Source organism: Trichechus manatus, unplaced genomic scaffold, assembly GCF_000243295.1.
Source record: "Trichechus manatus latirostris isolate Lorelei unplaced genomic scaffold, TriManLat1.0 scaffold00026, whole genome shotgun sequence".
Classification (NCBI taxonomy): domain Eukaryota; kingdom Metazoa; phylum Chordata; class Mammalia; order Sirenia; family Trichechidae; genus Trichechus; species Trichechus manatus.
The window spans coordinates 13,554,267-13,574,446 of NW_004443962.1; the positions used below are offsets into that span (position 1 = coordinate 13,554,267).

Sequence of the window (20,180 nt, forward strand, 5' to 3'; positions counted from 1 at the left end):
CCCCAATCTACATGACTGGCCTAAAACTGGGGGAACTAATAAACAAGGAGATCCCTGAATGGCACAAATAGTTTGTGCTTGGCAGCCAAAAAGTTGGTGGCTTAAACCCACTCAGCCACTCTGCAGAAGAAAAAGCCTGCTTTCTTAAAGATTACAGCCAAGAAAACCCTAAGGAGCAGTTATACTCTATGTATAACTCTATGTATAACTCTACGTGGGGTTGCCACGAGTGGAAATTGACTTGGTGGCAACGGGTTTGGATTTTTTTTTTTTTTTTTTTTTGGTGGGGAGGGCTTTATCAAACAAGAAAAGTGGCCCTAAAAGCCTGGGTCAGAAAGAAAAACTGTGTGAAATGTGGGCAGGTCACTTTCCTCACCTCAGGTTCCTCATCTGTAAAATAAGGCCACCAAAATGAAACCATGGAGTTCCCTTCCAGATCTCACATTCTTCAACTGTCACTTCATGTTCCCTGAGTTAAATCTATTGTTTAATCCATAGTTTTACTTCTTGTGGGACTAGCGGACTGTCTCCCTCACTGGGTATTCCTGTCTCTGCCCCCAACTTATAGCCCAAAGGTATCTGTCTACATAAGTAAGACAAATAACTTCCTTTCTATATTCCTGAATGCTCAGACGTGCCATCACATGGAACTGCAGGGAAAAGGAAAAGCCTGGATAATTCTTGTTAGGTGACATCATTGGAAGTAATTCACTCATTCAGTGGGGTGTGAACTGGAGATGGGGGCAGGGCTTAGTGGCACGTATAGGTAGAAAAATAAGGGGTTTTAGTCGTTAACATAGTTAACAAGTATCTAAGCTGTAAGGTGGCTGCTAAAGCATTGAATTCAACTTTAGGCTGCATATATAGCAGATTTAGATAAAGGAGGTGAGAACCCAGCTCTACTCTAAGACAGTCACACAACGTATGTCTGAAATGTTAGATTTCGTCGGCTTGCTCTCACAAAGGGACATATTCTTTTTGTTAGTTGCCATCACATTAATTCCAACTCATGGCAACCCCATATGTTACAGAGTTGAACTGCTCCATAGGGTTTTCTTGGCTGTAATCTTAATGAAAGCAGATCACCAGGTCTTTCTTCCCCAGTACTGCTGGGTGGGTTCAAACCGCCAACCTTTAGGTTGGCAGTAACGTGCATTTGCACCACTCAAGGACCTCAAAGGAATATACACAAACTAAATTGTGTGACTAGGAAAGTGAGGGTACTCAAAGCCCAGTCAGTCAGGGACAGGTGGAGGAACCTACAGGAGAACAATCTGAGCAAGGACATCACTATCCTCAAGTATCTGCAGGTCCTGCTACGAAAAAAGGATATGATGTGTCCTAAAAGGCCCTCGCATGTAGAAGCCAGAGGGAAACAGGTTTCAACTCAAAGCAAAGCTTCTTAAATCAAACACCCCAAAGACGGAATTCACAGCCTTAGAAGTTAGTAAATTCCTCCTCCCTTGGAGAAAGGTGAATGGGACTCATATTTGGTGAGTGCCTAGGTACTAAATTACATGGTTGCCATAAATCCTCTCATGGAATCCTCATAAGAACCAACGAGAAGACTGGGGTTCAGAGAGGTTAAGTAATTTGGCTAAGGTCACACAGCTACTGTGAAGTTTACTGAACTCTAAAAAGCCCACGTTCTTTCTACACCAACAAGAGCCCTCTAGGCAGGGGTGTTAGCAGAGGGCACTCACTCCTTATTCTCTTTAAGGTATTTCCCATTCCAGAACTCAGGACTCTCCACTCCCACACCAGTCTCATGGCCACTTTGCCAACCACTGGCATAAGGGGTCCATGGACTTGCAGCGCCCTTCACCCCTGCACAGATCTGTGTGGGCCGATCTAATACCACATGCCCTCATTAGCATAAAACAGCAGGGCATGCCAATGGGGAGCTGCAGATTTGTGGCATATGACATCACCCTGCCCCCTAAACAGGGGCTTCACCAACCCACACCAGGGGCCTGAGGACTGGCGGTAGCACCCACTCCATCTAGTCACCCACGACAGGGGTCTGAGAATAAGTGATGCCTCCCAGTCCTTCCAGCCAACAGCACCGGGTGTCCAAGGACCAGCTGCAATAACCCCCGCCACTACACACTCTAAGTGTCAAGGACACACCCTCCATCCAAGCACCCAGGGGCAGCCATCAGCCCCCAGCCTTGCTCCACACATAGCCCCCTACTGCAGACAGATACCTGTGCCTGCTCCCTATGCAGACCTGTCCATCTAGGACTGTAGGTGAGAGTCTGCATCACATACTCAGTGACCAACAACCTGGACACCTGTGCCGCACCCCTACAAGAGAAGTAAACAGACTCCTGGGATCACACACCTAGTAGCTGCCCTGACCACCTGGAAACAGTGAGAGCTTCAAAGACACCAGCAACCAAAGTAGCTCACATGCCCAGCCTACTTGGGCATATCAAAACAAAACAAAATTTAGGACACAGTAAACAAACATACAATAAATAAATACAATAACTTAGTGATGCCTCCCAGTTGGCCCCTGGCCCTGTTCTGACTGATGATATTGAGTTTTTCCATCGTCTTTTTCCACAATTGTAGTCGATTTGATTCCTGTGTATTCCATCTAGCAAGGTCCACTTGTATAGTTGCCATTTATGTTGGTGAAAAAAGATATTTGCAGTGAAGAAGTCATTGGTCTTACAAAATTCTATCATGTGATCACCAGCATTGTTTCTATCACCAAGGCCATATTTTCCAACTATCGATCCTTCTTTTTGGTTTCCAACTTTCACATTCCAATCACCAGTAATTATCAATGCATCTGGATTGCATGTTTGATCAATTTCAGACTGCAGAAGTTGGTAAAAATCTTCAATTTCTTCATCTTTGGCCTCAGTGGTTGGTGCATAAATTTAAATAATGGTTGTTATTAACTGATCTTCCTTGTGGGCGTATGGATATTATCCTATCACTGGCAGCGTTGTACTTCATGATAGATCTTGATATGTTCTTTTTGATGATGAATGCAATGCCCTTTGTCTTCAATCTGTCATTCCCAGCATAGCAGACCATATGATTGTTCAATTCAAAATGATCAATAACAGTCCATTTCAGGTCACCAATGCCTAGGATATCGTATCAATGTTTATGCATTCCATTTCATTTTTGACAATTTCCAATTTTCCTAGATTCATACTTTGTACATTCCACGTACTGATTATTAATGAATATTTGCAGATGTTTCTTCTCATTTTGAGTCATGCCACATCAGCAAATGAAGGTCCCGAAAGCTTGACTCCATCCACATCATTACAGTCGACTGTACTTTGAGCAGGAAGCTCTTCCCCAGTCATATTTTGAGTGCCTTCCAACCTGAGGGGCTCATCTTCCAGCATTATATCAGACAATGTTCTGCTGCTATTCATAAGGCTTTCATTGGCTAATTCTTTTCAGAGGTAGACCACCTGGTCCTTCTTCCTAGTCTGTCTTAGTCTGGAAGCTCAGCTGAAACCTATCTGCCATGGGTGACTCTGCTGGTATTTGAATACCGATGGCATAGCTTCCACCGTCATAGCAACACACAAGCCCCACAGTATGACACACTGACAGATGCACGGGTATGAAAATTCAAGTTGAAACTGAAGAAAATTAGAACAAGTCCATGAGACTCAAAGTACGACCTTAAGTATATTCCACCTGAATTTAGAACCAGCTCAAGAATAGATCTGACACATTTAACACTAATGACCAAAGGCCAGACGAGTTGTGGAATAACATCAAGGACATCATACACAAAGAAAGCAAGAAGTCATAAAAAAGAGAGGAAAGAAAGAAAAGACCAAAATGGATGTCAGAAGAGACACTGAAACTTTATCTTGAACGGCACGTAGTAAAAGTGAAAGGAAGAAATGATGAAGTAGAAGGTCTGAACAGAAGATTTCAAAGGGCAGCTCGAGAAGACAAAGTATTATAATGACGTGCAAAGACATGGAGAGGGAAAAACCAGAAGGGAAGAACACACTCAGCATTTCTCAAGCTGAAAGAACTGAAGAAAAAATTCAAGCCTCAAACGCCGCAATATTGAAAGAATCTACAGGGAAAATATTAAATACAGAAAGCATCAAAAGAAGATGGAAGGAATACACAGAGTTAATTTACCAAAAAGAATTTGGTAGATGTTCAACCATTTCAGGCAGTAGCATATGATCAGGAACCGATCGTATTGAAGGAAGAAGTCCAAGCTGCACTGAAGACACTGGCAAAAAACAAAGCTCCAGGAATTGATGGAATACCAACTGAGATGTTTGATGCAGCACTGGAAGTACTCACTCGTCTATGCCAAGAAATTTGGAAGATAGCTACCAGGCCAACCAACTGGAAGAGATCCATATTTATGCCTATTCCCAAGAAAGGTGATCCAACAGAACACAGAAATTATCAAACAATATCATTTATATCACATGCAAGTAAAATTTTGCTGAAGATAATTAAAAAAGGGTTGCAGCAGAATATCAACAGGGGATTGCCAGGAATTCAAGTCAGATTCAGAAGAGGACATGGAACCAGGGATATCATTGCTGATGTCAGAGGGATCCTGGCTGAAAGCAGAGAATACCAAAAAGATGTTTACCTGTGTTTTATTGACCGTGCAAAGGCATTCAACTGTGTGGATCATAACAAATTATGGATAACATTGAGAAGAATTGGAAATCCAGAACACTTAATTGTACCCATGAGAAACCTGTACATAGATTAAGAGGCAGTTGTTCGAACAGAACAAGGGAATACTGAGTGGTCTGAAGTCAGGAAAGGTGTGCGTTAGGGTTGTATCCTTTCACCATACCTATTCAGTCTGTATGCTGAGCAAATAATCTGAGAAGCTGGATTATATGAAGAAGAATGGGGCATCAGGATTGGAGGAAGACTCATTAACAATGATTGTGAGGATGGCACAGGACCAGGTAGTATTTCATTCTGTTGTATGTAGGGTCGCTATGACTCAGGACCAACTCAATGGCACCTAACAACAACAACAACATTGATGCCTGGGAGATAAGAGTCAATATGAAATCACATAAAGAAGCAGGTCAAGATTGCTCCAGCAAGCGACCAAAATAAAGAACCAAGAAGTCTTCCAAAAGAAGATAAGGTAATGGAACTACCTGAGAAAGAATTCAAAAGACTAATATACAGAGCTCTCCAAGATATCAGGAAGGAGATCAGGAAAAACTCAGACAAAGCCAAGGTACACACACACACAAAGCAATAGAGGAATTCAGGAAAACAACAGAAGAACAAAACGACAAAATTAATAGGCTGATGAAGGGAAGGACAACACACAATACAGGCGAAGTCAACACAACCGGACCAAAGCAAAAGCTAAGAAGTTTCCTGAACCCATTCAAACACTTTGAGGGACAGAGTAACTGGGGATGAGGCCTGATGACTATAGTTTCAGGGGACATCTAGGTCAATTGGCATAACAAAGTTTATTAAGAAAATGTTCTACATCCCACTTTGTTGAGTGTAGTCTGGGGTCTTAAAGCTTGTGAGCAGCCATCTAAAATGCATCAATTGGTCCCAATGCACTAGGATCAAAGGAAAATAAAGAAAACCAAAGACACAAGGAAAATATTGGCCCAAGAGACAAAAGGTCCACATAACCAAAGACTCCACCAGCCTGAGACCAGAAGAACTAGATGGTGCCCAACTACCACCAATGACCGCCCTGACAGGGAATACAATAGAGTGTCCCAGACGGAGCAGGAGAAAAGTACAGAGCAGAACTCAAATTCACGTAAAAAGCCAGACTTAATGGTCTGACAGAGACTGGAGGAACCTCCGAGATTATGGTCCCCAGACACTCTGTTAACCCAGAACTAAAACCATTCCTGAAACCCGCTCTTCAGACAAAGATTAGACTAGACTATAAAACAAAAAGTAATACACATGAGGAGTGTGCTTCTTAGTTCAATCAGATATACAAGATCAAATGGGTGGCTCCTGTCCAGAGACAGGATAAGAAGGCAGGAAGAGATAGGAACTGATTGAATGGGCACAAGAACCCCAGGGTAGAAAGGGGGAGTGTGCTGTCACATTGTAGAGAATGCAATTAATGTCGCATAATAATATGTGTATAAATTTTTGTATGAGAAATTAACAAGCTATAAACTTTCGCCAAAAGCAAAATAAAATAAAAAAACTACAGACTGATAAAAACCACACCGAGATAGCACCTAGAAATCCAAAAAATTAACAATAAAATTTCAGAAATAGACAACTCAATAGAAGGTCATAGAAAGAAGCAGAATTGAGAAAATGGAAGTCAGAATTAGTGAGATTGAAGATAAATTCTTTGACACCAAATTATTTGAGGAAAAATCAGAAAAAAAAGAACCAAAAAAAAAGAAGAAACCCTAAGAATTAAATGGGACACTATCAAGAGGATTGGAGTACCAGAACAGGGGCAGATAACAGGAAACACAGAGAGAGAATTGTTGAGGATTCAAGAAAGAAAACTTCCCTGATACCATGCAAGACGAGAAGATATCTATGCAAGAACCTCAACAAACTCCATACAGGCTACACCCCAAAAGAAACTCACCAAGACATGTCATAATCAAACTTCCCAAAACCAAAGGCAAAGATAGAATCTTCAGAGCAGCTAGGGATAAACGAAGTCACCTACAAAGGAGAACCAATAAGACTAAGCTCTGACTACTCAACAGAAACCATGCATGCAAGAAGGCAATCGGATGATATACATAAAGCCTCGAAGGAAAAAAACTGCCAGCCAAGAATTATACATCCAGCAAAACTGTCTCTCAAATATGATGGTGAAATTAGGTCATTCCCAGATAAAAAGAAGTTAAGGAAATTTGTAAAAACCAAACCAGAATTACAAGAAATTTTAAAGGGAATCCTCTGGTTAGAGAACCAACAATATCAGACAACAATCCGAGACTAGAAACAAGACAGATCAACCAGTTCTCAACCCAGATAGGGAATTCACAAAAACAAATCAAAGCTAAAGGACTGAAAATAGGGAACCAGAGACGTCAATACGTAAATGATGACAACATCAAAATAAAAAAGAGAGAATAAACAGTGTACTCACAGAACTTCCATATGGAGAGGAAGTTAAGACGTATCCAGAAATAAAAGATTGGTTTAAATTTAGAAAAATAAAGGCAAATTTCCAGGTAATCACAAAGGAAGCTAACAAACCTACCCATCAAAGTAAAAAAGAAGAAAAACATAAAGGACTCAGCAAACACAAAATCAACAATAATTAAAAAGATGAAAAGAAAATATATAAATAAAAAGGACTCAGCACAGAAAATTAAGTGGAACAAAGAAACTGTCAATACCACAAAAAAATAAATAAATAAAAATGACAGCAGTAAACTCATACCTATCAATAATTAGACTGAATGTAAATAGCCTAAATGCACCAATAAAGAGACAGAGAGAGTGGCACAATGGATTAAAAAAACACGATCTGTCTACAAGAGACACACCTTAGGCACAAAAACACAAACTAAAACTCAAAGAATGGAAAATATATATATCAAGCAAACAACAACCAAAAAAGAGGAGGACTGGCAATATTAATCTCTGACAAAATAGACTTTAACGCAAAATCCACCAAGAAGGGTAAGGAAAGACACTATATAATGATTAAAGCGTCAATACACCAGGAAGACATAACCATCATAAATACATATGCAACCAAGGACAGGGCTCCAAAATACATAAAACAAACTCTAGCAGCACTGAAAAGAGAAACACATCACTTTTGGTAAAAGACAGAACATCTAGAAAGAAACTCAATAAAGATACGGAAGATCTAAATGCCACAATCAATCAACTTGACCTCAAAGAACACTCGACCTAACAGCAGAGAAGTACACATTCCTTTCCAAAGTGTATGGAACATTCTCCAGAATATACCACATGTTAGGCCACAAAGCAAGCCTTACCATCGAAAACATCAAAATATTACAAAGCACCTTTTCTGACCATAATGCCATACAAGTAGAAATCAACAACAGAAAAAGCAAGGAAAAAAATCAAATACATGGAAACTGAACAACATCTTGCTTAAAAACTACTGGGTTATAGAAGAAATAAAAGACAGAATAAAGAAATTCATAGAATCAAATGAGAATGAAAATACATCTTACCAAAACCTTTGGGACACAGCAAAAGCAGTGCTCAGGGGTCAATTTATGGCAACAATTGCATACATCCAAAAAGAAGAAAGGGCCAAAATCAAAATATTAATCCTACATCTGGAACAAATAGAAGGAGAACTGCAAAAGAAGCCCATAGGCACCAGAAGAAAGGAAATAATAAAGATTAGAGCAAAAATAAATGAAACAGAAAAGAAAAACAATTGAGTTGACAAGATCAAAAGCTGGTTCTTTGAAAAGGTCAACAAAATTGATAAACTATTGGCCAAACTGACAAAAGAAAAACAGGAGAGGAAGCAAATAACCCAAATAAGAAATGAGATGGGTAATATCACAACAGATCCAACTGAAATAAAAAGGATCATGACAGAATACTATGAAAAATTGTATTCCAACAAATTTGAAAACGTAGAGAAATGGACAAATTTCTAGAAACACACTATCTACCTAACCTAACACAAACTGAGGTAGAAAAACTAAATAAACCCATAACAAAAGAAGGGATTGAAGAGGAAATTAAAAAAAAAAAAAAACTCCCAACAACAACAACAACAAAATAAGCCCTGGCCCAGATGGCTTCACTAGAGAAGTCTAAAAACTTTCAGAGAAGAGTTACCACCAGTACTACTAAATGTATTTCAGAGCATAGAAAAGGAAAGAATACTCCCAAACTCATTCTATGAAGCCAGCATAACCCTGATACCAAAACCAGGCAAAGACACCACAAAAAAAGAAAATTACTGACCAATATCCCTCATGAACATAGATACAAAAATCCTCAACAAAATTCTAGCCAATAGAATTCAACAGTATTTATCAAAAAAATAATTCATCATGACCAAGTGGAATTCACACCAGGAACGCAGGGATGGTTCAACATTAGAAAATCAATTAATATAATCTGTCACATAAATAAAGCAAAAGATAAGAACCACATGATCTTATCAATCAATGCAAAAAAGGCATTTGACAAAGTCCAACACCATTCCTGATAAAAACTCTCAGAAAAATAGGAATAGAAGGGAAATTCCTCAGCTTAATAAGGGGTATTTATACAAAGCCAATAGCCAACATCATCCTAAATGGAGAGAGACTAAAAGCATTCCCCTTGAGAATGGCAACCAGACAAGCATGCCCTTTATCACCACTCTTATTCAACATTGTACTGGCGGTCCTAGCCAGAGCAATAAGGCAAGAAAAAGAAATAAAGGGCATCAAAATTGGTAACGAAGAAGTAAAAGTATCTCTATTTGCAGATGATGTGATCTTATACATAGAAAACCCCAAAGAATCCACAAGAAAACTACTGGAAATAGTAGAAGATTTCAGCATAGTATCAGGATACAAGATAAACATAAAAAATCAGTTGGATTCCTCTACACCAACAAAGAGAACTTCAAAAAGGATATCACCAAACCAAAAGCCTTTACAATAGCCCCCAAGAAAATAAAGTACTTAAGAATAAATCTAACCATAGACATAAAAGACCTATACAAAGAAAACAACAAAACACTCCTGCAAGAAACCAAAAGAGACCTACATAAGGGGAAAAACATACCATGCTCATGGATAGGAAGACTCAACATTATGAAAATGTTGATTCTACCCAAAGCGATCTACAGATACAATGCAATCCTGATCCAAATTCCAACAGCGTTTTTTAATGAGATGGAGAATAACATCACCAACTTTATATGGAAAGGGAAGAGGCCTCGGATAAGTAAAGCATTACTGAAGAAGAAGAACCAAGTGGGAGGCCTCACACCACCTGATTTTACAACCTATGATACTACCACAGTAGTCAAAACAGCCTGGTACTGGTACAACAACAGATACATAGACCAGTGGAATAGAACTGAGAACCCAGACATAAATCCATTCACCTATGAGCAGCAGATGTTTGACAAAGGCCCAAAGTCTGTTAAATGCAGAAAAGACAGGCTGTTTAACAAATGGTCTATATCCATCTGTCAACAAATCAAACAGGACCCACACCTCACACCATATACAAAAACTAACTCAAAATGGATCAAAGATCTAAATACAAAATCTAAAATGATAAAGATCATGGAAAAAAAATAGGGACAACACTAGGGGCCCTAATACATGGCATAAATAATATACAAACCACAAGTAACAATGCACAAACACCAGAAGGGAAACTAGATAACTGGGAGCTCCTAAAAATCAAACACTTATGCTCATCAAAAGACTTCACCAAAAGAGTAAAAAGACAATCTACAGACTGGGAAAAAATTTTTTGCTACGACACATCCAATAAGGGTCTAATCTCTAAAATCTACAAGATGCTGCAACACCTCAACAACAAAAAGACAGATAATCAAGTTTAAAAAATGGGCAAATGATACGAACAGGCACTTCACCAAAGCAGACATCAGGTGGCTAAAAGACACGAGGAAATGCTCACAATCATTAGCCATTAGAGAAATGCAAATCAAAACCACTTTGAGATACCATCTCACCCCAACAAGGCTGGCACTAATCCAAAAAACACAAAATAACAAATGTTGGTGAGATTGTGGAGAAATTGGAATTCTTATGCACTGCTAGTGGTAATGTAAAATGGTACAATCACTTTGGAAAATGATATGGAACTTCCTTAAAAAGCTAGAAATAGAAGTACTATATGATCCAAAATTTCCACTCCTAGAAAAATACCTGAGAGAAATAAGAGTAATCACAAGAATAAATATGCACACCCATGTTCGTTGCAGCACTATTCACAATAGCAAAAACATGGAAACAACCTAAAGGCCCATCAACAGACAAACGGATAAACAAACTATGGTACATACACACAATGTAATACTATGCAACTATAAAGAACAACGATGAATCCACAAAACATCTCACAACATGGATGAATCTGGAGGGCATTATGCTGAGTGAAATAAGTCAGTCACAAAAGGACAAATATTATATGAGATCGCTATTGTAAGAACTCAAGAAAAGGTTTAAACACAGAAAAAAGCATTCTTTGATGGTTACAAGAGTGGGGAGTGAGGGGAAGGGAAAAAATCACTAACTAGATAGTAGACAAGGACCAACTTCAGTGAAGGGAAGGACAACATACAATACAGGGGAAGTCAGCACAACTGTACCAAAGCAAAAGCTAAGAAGTTTCCTGGACACATCAAAACACTTTGAGGGACAGAGTAACTGGGGCTGGAGCCTGGGGACCATAGTTTCGGGGGACATCTAGGTCAACTGGTATAACATAGTTTATAAAGAAAATGTTCTACATCCCACATTGGTGAGTGGCATCTGGGGTCTTAAAAGCATGCAAGTGGCCATCTGAGATACATCAATTGGTCCCATTCCACTTGGAGCAAGGGAGAATGAAGAAAACCAAAGACACAAGGAAAATACTAGCCCAAAGGACTAAAGGATCAAATGAACCAGAGACTCTACCAGCCTGAGACCAGAAGAACTAGATGGTACCCAGCTACCACCAATGACCACCCTGATAAGGAACACAACAGAGAGTCCCAGACAGAGCAGGATAAAAATGTAATACACAACTCAAATGCACATAAAAAGACCAGACTTAATGGTCTGACAGAGACTGGAGGATCCCCTGAAACTAAGGCCCCCAGATGCACTGTTAACCCAGAACTGAAACCATTCCTGAAGCCCACTCTTCAGACAAAGATCAGATAGGACTACAAAACAAAAAATAATACACGTGAGGAATGTGCTTCTTAGTTCAATCAGATATATGAGACAAAATGGGCAGCTCCTGTCTGGAGGCAGGATGAGAAGGCAGGAAAGGACAAAACTGGTCAAATGGACACAGGGAACTCAGGGTGGAAAGGGGGAGTGTGCTGTCACATTGTGGGGATTGCAACTAATGTCACAAAATATTATGTGTATAAATTTTTTGAATGAGAAATTAACTTGAGCTGTAAACTTTCACCTAAAGCATAATAAACAATATATATATATATATGTATATATATTACCCAGTCCTGAGAACCTACAAATTCTATGTCAGCCAAGTAAATGAGGGTGAACCAGGGTGTGTGTTAAAGAAACAGGACAGACTTTATTCCTGTGCCAAGCCATTAGAGTTACATGAGACTGACTGTTTTTAGCAAACAGTTTGCAGTCGACTACAAACCTAAAGATTGGCGAACCCACTCAGCAGCATCATAGAATAAAGGCCTGACACTCTGCTTCTGCAAGTATTACAGCCAAGAAAACCCTACGGAGCAGTTCTACTCTGTAACACATGGGGTCACCGTGAGTCGGAATCAACTCAACAGCAACGAGTTTGGTTTTGGTTTAATCCGCCTAGAATCTATCCCTAGCTTCTAGCATTAAAATGAATCTGTGCATATGTGCAAGTTATGTGTCGGTACATTACTGCACCATGTGCAATTGGGGGCAGAAATGGATAAAGTGATACTCATGAGGAGTGTGCCTCTTAGCTCAAGTAGATACAAGCGACTACATGGGGAGCTTCTGTCCGGAGGTGAGATGGGAAGGCAGAGAGGGTTAGGAGCTGGTTGAATGGACATGGGGAATCCGGGGTGGAAAGGAGGAGTGTGCTGTCACAGTATGGGGAGAGCAATTAGAGTCACATAACAATGTATGTATAAATTTTTGTATGGGAAAAAATTAAAAAAAAAAAAAAGAATGGAAAAGGCAGTGCACTCCAAGAGTTAGGTCTTTGCAGTTGAAATCTCCCTTGATTCTCAGGAGCAGTGAAAATTACCTAAGCAAGTGACAAGGGAACAGAGGCAGGAAGGAGGCCTTCTGTAAGTGGATTTCCCTGGAAGTATCTGTTTTACATCTGTAGTACAAGAATTTTCAAAGAAATGGGATGTCACTTACTCAAAAAAGGTACGTTACTTTAGCCAGAAAAAGTATATATTTTAAATAAGTAATGCAATTACTTTTTGTAATTCTCTTTCATCTACCTCCCTTATTCTTCCCTTATGATTGGCAGAATCACAGGCACATGCAATCTTAGACTCACCTGACCTATCCTAGGTTTCCTGAACCTCTCAGAGCCTCAGTTGACTCACCTGTAAAATGGGAGACTTATACAGTGATGAAAGGGGGATTAAATGAAACAGTACTTATTCTCCTCTATAGAGAAGCCATGTTGTTGTTAGTTGCTATTGATTTTGATCCATGGTGACCCCACGTGTCCAGAGTAGAACTGCTCCATTGGGTTTTCAAGGCTGTGACCTTTCAGAAGCAGATCGCCAGGCCTGTCTTTCATGGTGCCTCTAGGTGAGTTCGAATCACCAACCTTTTGGCTAGTAGTCAAGCACTTAACAATCTGTGCCACCTAGGGAGCCCTAGAAGAGCCATAGAGGAAGCAAAAATGAAGGGAGTGATGAATAGACAATATGAAGGGTGATTCGACACAGGAGCTCCTGACAGATGGGCAGGAATGCCTTTCCCTCTACCATGAGTCTCCTCAGTATCTTGGCCAGGGCTGACTTTTCTTGGAGGTGGTGTTATATTGGGTAAAGGAAATAAGAAGTAATAGGACTAAAAACTACCTGGTCTGAGAGAGGGCTCATGTTGATTCCAAATCCCACGTCTTTGGAAAATCCTCAAGAAAAAGGAAATACATGAATTACACTATAATTATTGGTCCGTGAGCATGTTTTAAGTGATGTGTCTTAATTATTTTATATTTTAGAAATCAAATTTATTTTTCAGCAACCATATTCGGTTTTCTAAACGGTGACCTCTAAAACATTTTAAAAACACTGGGGACTGAAAAGACTGGATGCTCTGATCATGTGTAGTCCCTAGGCACAAGGCTCTGAGTTCTATATGAAACCTTGCTCTGTTTACCTCCCCTTAGGTGACAGCCAGGTGACCAAGGCAGTGAAGGAAATGGCAGTGCTGTCCTGTGATTACAACATTCCCACACAGCAACTGATGAATTTTCGAATCTACTGGCAAAAGAATAATGAAGTGGTGCTGACTATCATATCTGGGAACATATCGGTGTGGCCCAAGTACAAGAACCGAACCATCGTGGACATCGCCAATAACCTCTCTATTGTCATCCTGGCTCTGCGCCTGTCGGACAAGGGCACATATACCTGCATCGTTCAGAAGACTGATAATGGCGTTTACAGGCGGGAACATCTAGCTTTGGTGAAGTTATCCATCAGAGGTTGGTGAGGTGTTCTTGATTTACTCTAGGTTGGCAGACTCTTAATGCCCTTAAAGACATGCTCCCATTGAGTTGGGTTGAAATTTTACCAAACAGTAATGTATCTCATTTCCTAGGGTAAGTAAGACTCTAATTTTACAATAAGCCCAGATTTCTCAAAATGCCCTGGAAGTATCTGTTATTGCACATTTCTTGTACTTTGACAGTCCAAGTCCACAATGATCATTCTGAGGTCTACAATGCCCTGAAGTGCCTTCTGAATCATAAGGACACAATTGACTTGATGCAGCTGTACTATTAACTGCATGATCTAGTAATATATTCCTGTGAAAGTAGGTTGAAAGTTGTAAGACCAACCAGGCATAAATATTTCCCAATACTTTTTGACTGTCTTTATTACTATGGATTCTGTATTATTATATTCTGATATTTTCAAATTGATAATTTACTTTTTGTATATTTGCAGCTTTCACCTAACAGTCATTCCTGGCTAAGTTAGACGTTAGAGAATTGGCTGCATAATTTATGCCTGCCGCAGGGAAGAAAACAGATTCATGAATCAAAGCCCTGTTTGGGCAAGCCTTTCTAATCATGGGTAGGAAGGATATTTGACCTTTTTTGATCTATAGCCGACCTCATAGGGTTGCTGTGAAGATGAAATGAGGTAATATCTAAGTCTAACAAATAGCAAGAGCTCAATAAATGTTATCTATTATTTTTCTCTCTGTGCTTACATATGCAAGTATATGCCAACATTTATTCTCATGAACCTACTTCTTCACCTTTCTGTAAAAGGTGCCCTCTTACCTCCATCAAAAGTGGGGAGGAATTTGTATAACCAATTTACATTAGTCTTTGTATCGTACGTAAGTATTAACGAGAAAAAACAGCTGCAAACATCCATTAATAATCAGAATGTGGAATGTACGAAGGAAAATTGCAAGTTGTCAAAAATAAAATGAAACACTTGAAGATCAATATCCTAGGTATTAGTCAGCTGAAAAGGACTGGTATTGGCCATTTTGAATCAAACAATCATATGGTCTACTATATCAGAAATGACAAAATGAAGATGAATGGCGTCACATTAATTGTCGGAAAGAACATTTCAAAATCTATTCTGAAGTACAGCACTGTCAGTGATAGGATAATATCCATATGCCTACAAGGAAGACCACTTAATATGATTACTATTCAAATTTTCACACCAACCACTAATGCCAAAGATGAAGAAACTGAAGATTTTTACCAACTTCTGCAGTCTGAAATTGATTAAACATGCAATCAAGAAGCACTATTACCATATTTTTACGCAAATAATGTGTGCCTTCTACACTTGTTTGCCAACCGCGCCCTCCCACTGTGAGGTATTTTTGTAAGCGCCACTATGTCATTTCTTTCACACATTGGTGTAAAAAAAATTAGCATAGCATGCTTACGAAAATACCTTGAAAGGGGAGGGCATGGTTGGCAAACAAATACAGAAGGCATGCATTATTTGCATAAAAATACAGTATTAGTGATTGGAATGTGAAAGTTGGAAACAAAGAAGAAGGATCAGTAGATGAAAAACAGGGCCTTGGTGATAGAAATGACATGGGAGATTGCATGATAGAATTTGCAAGACCAATGACTTATTCATTGGAAATACCATTTTTTGATAACATAAATGGTGACTATACATGTAGACCTCACTGGACGGAATACACAGGAATCAAATTGACTAAATCTATGGATGATGGAGAAGCTCAATACACCCACTCCTCACTTATCAACTACCTCATTATCCAACATTTCACATTTACGACAACAGTAAAAAATCTACTATCCAATTCTTCTGTGCATTAAAACTGCACGTCTGGCAGTAACAAATGTTGAGGTGCAAGGTGAGAGTAATGCTGGCTGGGATGGTTATGTGTCAACTTGGCTGGGCCATGATTCTCAGTGGTTTGGTTGTTATATAATGATGGAATTTGGCAGTTATGTAACGATATAATTTGGAAGTTATGTAATGATGTAGTCATCTTCCATTTTGTGATCTGATGTGGTCATTCCCTATTTCCTCATAAGGCTGATTTTCACATAACGACCTGATCTTTGGAAACTAACCACGTTGATAAGTGAAGAGTGGGTATATCATCAGTCAGAACAAGGCCAGGGGACAACTGTGGAACAGACCATCAGTTGCTCACATGCAAGTTCAATTTGAAGCGAAGAAAATTAAAACACTCCCATGAGAGCCAACGTATGACTTCGAGTATATTTCACCTGAATTTAGAGACCATCTCAAGAATAGATTTGATACATTTAATACTAATGACAGAAGACTAGATGAGCTGTGGGATGACATTAAGGACATCATACATAAAGAAAGCAAAAGGTCATTAAAAAGACAGGAAAGAAAAAAAGGACCAAAATAAATGTCAGAAGAGACTCTGAAACTTGCTCTTTAACTTAGAGTAGCTAAGCAAAAGGGAGAAATGATGACGTAAAAGAACTGAACAAAAGATTTCAAACGGCAGGTTAAGAAGACAAAGTAAAGTATTATAACGAAATGTGCAAAGACCTGGGGTTAGAAAACCAAAAGGGAAGAATATGCTCAGCATTTCTAAAGCCGAAAGAACTGAAGAATAAATTCAAGCCTCGAGTTGCAATACTGAAGGATTCTACGGGCAAAATACTGAACGACGCAGGAAGCATCAAAAGAAGATGGAAGGAATACACAGAGTCACCATACTAAAAAGAATTGGTCACTGTTCAACCATTTTAGGAGGAAATATATGATCAAGAACTGATGGTACTGAAAAAAGAAGTCCACGCTGCACTGAAGGCATCGGTGAAAAACAAAGCTTCAGGAATTGATATAATACCAATTGAGATGTTTCAACAAATGGATGAAACACTGGAATCGTTCACTCATATATGCTAAGAAATGTGGAAGAGAGCTACCTGGCTAACTGGCTGCAAGAGATCCATATATGTGCCTATACCAAAGAAAGGTGATCCAACAGAATGTGGATATTATCGAACAATATCATTGATATCACAAGCAAGTAAAAGTATGCTGAAGATATTTACAAAATGGTTGCAGCAGTACATCAACAGGTAACTGCCAGAAATTCAAGCCAGATCAGAAGAGGACATGGAACAAGGGATATCACTGCTGATGTCAGACAGATTTTGGCTGAAAGCAGAGAAAGATGTTTACCTGTGTTTTTTGACTATGAAAAGGCATTTGACTGTGTGGATCATAACAAACTATGGATAACATTGCGAAGAATGGGAATTCCAGAAAACTCAACTGTGCTCATGTGGAACCTGCACATAGACCAAGCAGCAGTCATTCAAACAGAACAAGGAACAAGGGGCTACTGCATGGTTTAAAATCATAAAAGGTGTGTGTCAGAATTGTATCCTTTCACCATACTTATTCAATCTGTACGCTGAGCAAATAATCCAAGAAGTTGGACTATATGAAGAATGTGGCATCAGGAGTGGAAGGACTCATTAACAACCTGCATTATACAGATGACATAACCTTGCTTACTGAAAGTGAAGAGGACTTGAAGCACTTACTGAAGAAGATCAGAGACTACAGCCTTCGGTATTATTACGCCTCAACATAAAGAAAACAAAAATTCTCACAACTGGATGAATAAGCAACATTATGATAAGCAGAGAAAATACTGAAGTTGTCAAAGATTTCATTTTACTTGGATCCACAATCAACACCCTTGGAAGCAGCAGTCATTTGACTATTGCATTGGGCAAATCTGCTGCAAAAGACCTCTTTAAAATGTTAAAAAGCAAAGATGTCACCTTGAGTACTGTCATGGATCAAATTGTGTCCCCCCAAAAATATGTGTCAACTTAGGTAGGCCATGCTTCACAGTATTGTCTGATTACCCTCCATTTTGTGATATGTTGTAAATCCTAACCTCTGCCCAGCAATGAGGCAGGAATAGGTATGTTAAAGAGGATTAGGTTATGTTGGTTATGCTAATGAGGCAGGATTAGGGTGGGATGCATCAGCCTTACTTAAGTCACCAACCTTACTCAGGTCACGGCCCTGATTTGGTGTAAGGGGAGTTTCCCTGGGATGTGGCCTGCATCACCTTTTATCTTACAAAAGATAAAAGGAGAGAGAATCAGGCAGAGAGGGAGGGATCTCCTGCCACCAAGAAAGAGGAGTCTGGAGAGTATGTGGTATCCTGAGCTGAGAACCTCCTAGACCAGGGGAAAATTGATGCCAAGACACGTGGAGATCTCCAATGAATGCCAGGCCCACAGATATCGAAAGGAGAAAAGGACTCTACCCCAGAGACGACAGAGACAGAAAGTCTGTCCCTAGACCTGGCACCCTGAATTTGGACTTCTAGGCTCCTAAACTGTGAGAAAATAAATTTGTTTGTTAAGGCCATCGACTTGTGGTATTTCTGTTATAGCAGCACTAGATAGCTAAGATAAGGACTAAGGTGTGCCTGACCCAAGCCATGATATTTTCAATCACCTCATATGCATGCAAAAGCTGGACAATGAGTAAGACCAAAGAAAAAATGATGAATTTGAATTATGATGTTGGTGAAGAATATTGAATATACCATGCACTACCAGAAGAACGAACAAATTTGTCTTGTAAGAAGTACAGCCAGAATGCTCTTCAGAAGGGACGATGGCAAGACTCCGTCTCATGTACTTTGGACATGTTATCAAGAGGGACCAGTCCCTGGAGAAGGACATCATGCTTAGTAAAGCAAAAGGGTGAGCAACAAGAGGAAGACACTCAATGAGATGGACTGACACAGTGGCTGCAACAGTGGAATCAAACATAGCAACAATTGTGAGGATGGCACAGGACCAGGCAATGTTTTGTTCTGTTGTATACAGGGTTGCTATGAGTCAGAACTGACTTGACAGTACCTAACAACAACACCACTAATGATTTATAGGAAACTGCAAATTATATCTTATTTTATCATTCTTATTAAAATTAGATAATTTATTACAAATATGAACCCAAACATGTGTGTCTTTGTATGTGTGCACACCCACTCCTTACTTATTGACGTGGTTAGAGTCCAAAGACCAGGTCATTATGTGAAAATGGAGGATGACCACATCAGATCACAAAACAGGATGATTACATCATTATATAACTGCCAAATCACATCATTATATAACTGCCAAACCACTGAGAATCATGGCCCAGCCAAGTTGACACAAAACCTTAACCACCACAGCCAGCATTACTCTTGCTTTGCATCTTGGCATTCATTACTGCCAGACATACATTGTTAATGCACAAAATAGTTGCATGGCATTTTTTTGTTATTGTCATAAATGTGAAATGTCGGATAATGAGACAGTTAATAAGTGAGGAGTAGGTGTGTATACATACACACAGATACACAAGTATATGTTCTAATATCCTTGTTCTTTCTTCAGTAGACTTCCATGATCCTATTATAACTGACTTGGGAAACCCATCTGCTGACATTAAAAAGATACTCTGTTCAACCTCTGGAGGTTTTCCAGAGCCTCGCCTCTCCTGGTTGGAAAATGGAGAACAATTAAATGTGATCAACCTTACAGTTTCCCAAGATCCTGAAACTGAACTCTACAATATCAGCAGTGAACTTCATTTCAATCTGACAAGAAACCATACCTTCGTTTGTCTTATCAAGTATGGAGATCAACAAGTGTCACAGACCTTCCCCTGGATAATATGTAAGTAACATTGTTTTGGGAGGTTTCTATTGTATAGAATCTAAGAAGAAACTAACTTAGGCAGATACATTTTAGAATTGTGTGCATTGACTTTGATAGCATTCTTAGACACA

At 39.4% G+C, this 20,180-nt stretch overlaps 1 protein-coding gene across 5 annotated transcripts in view; it reads left to right on the forward strand.

The window, feature by feature from the left end:
- The window catches only part of CD80 (CD80 molecule), a 60,818-nt gene that overhangs the window by 13,162 nt on the left and 27,476 nt on the right, over positions 1-20,180 (forward strand). For 4 of the 5 annotated variants that reach the window (XM_023728844.1, XM_023728847.1, XM_023728846.1 and 1 more), the window contains exons 3-4: positions 14,023-14,340; positions 19,786-20,067. In XM_023728844.1, coding sequence (XP_023584612.1) covers positions 14,023-14,340; positions 19,786-20,067 — 600 coding nt within the window. The remainder of the gene's footprint in view (positions 1-14,022; positions 14,341-19,785; positions 20,068-20,180) is intronic. The other variant, XM_023728845.1, reaches the window with a different exon arrangement.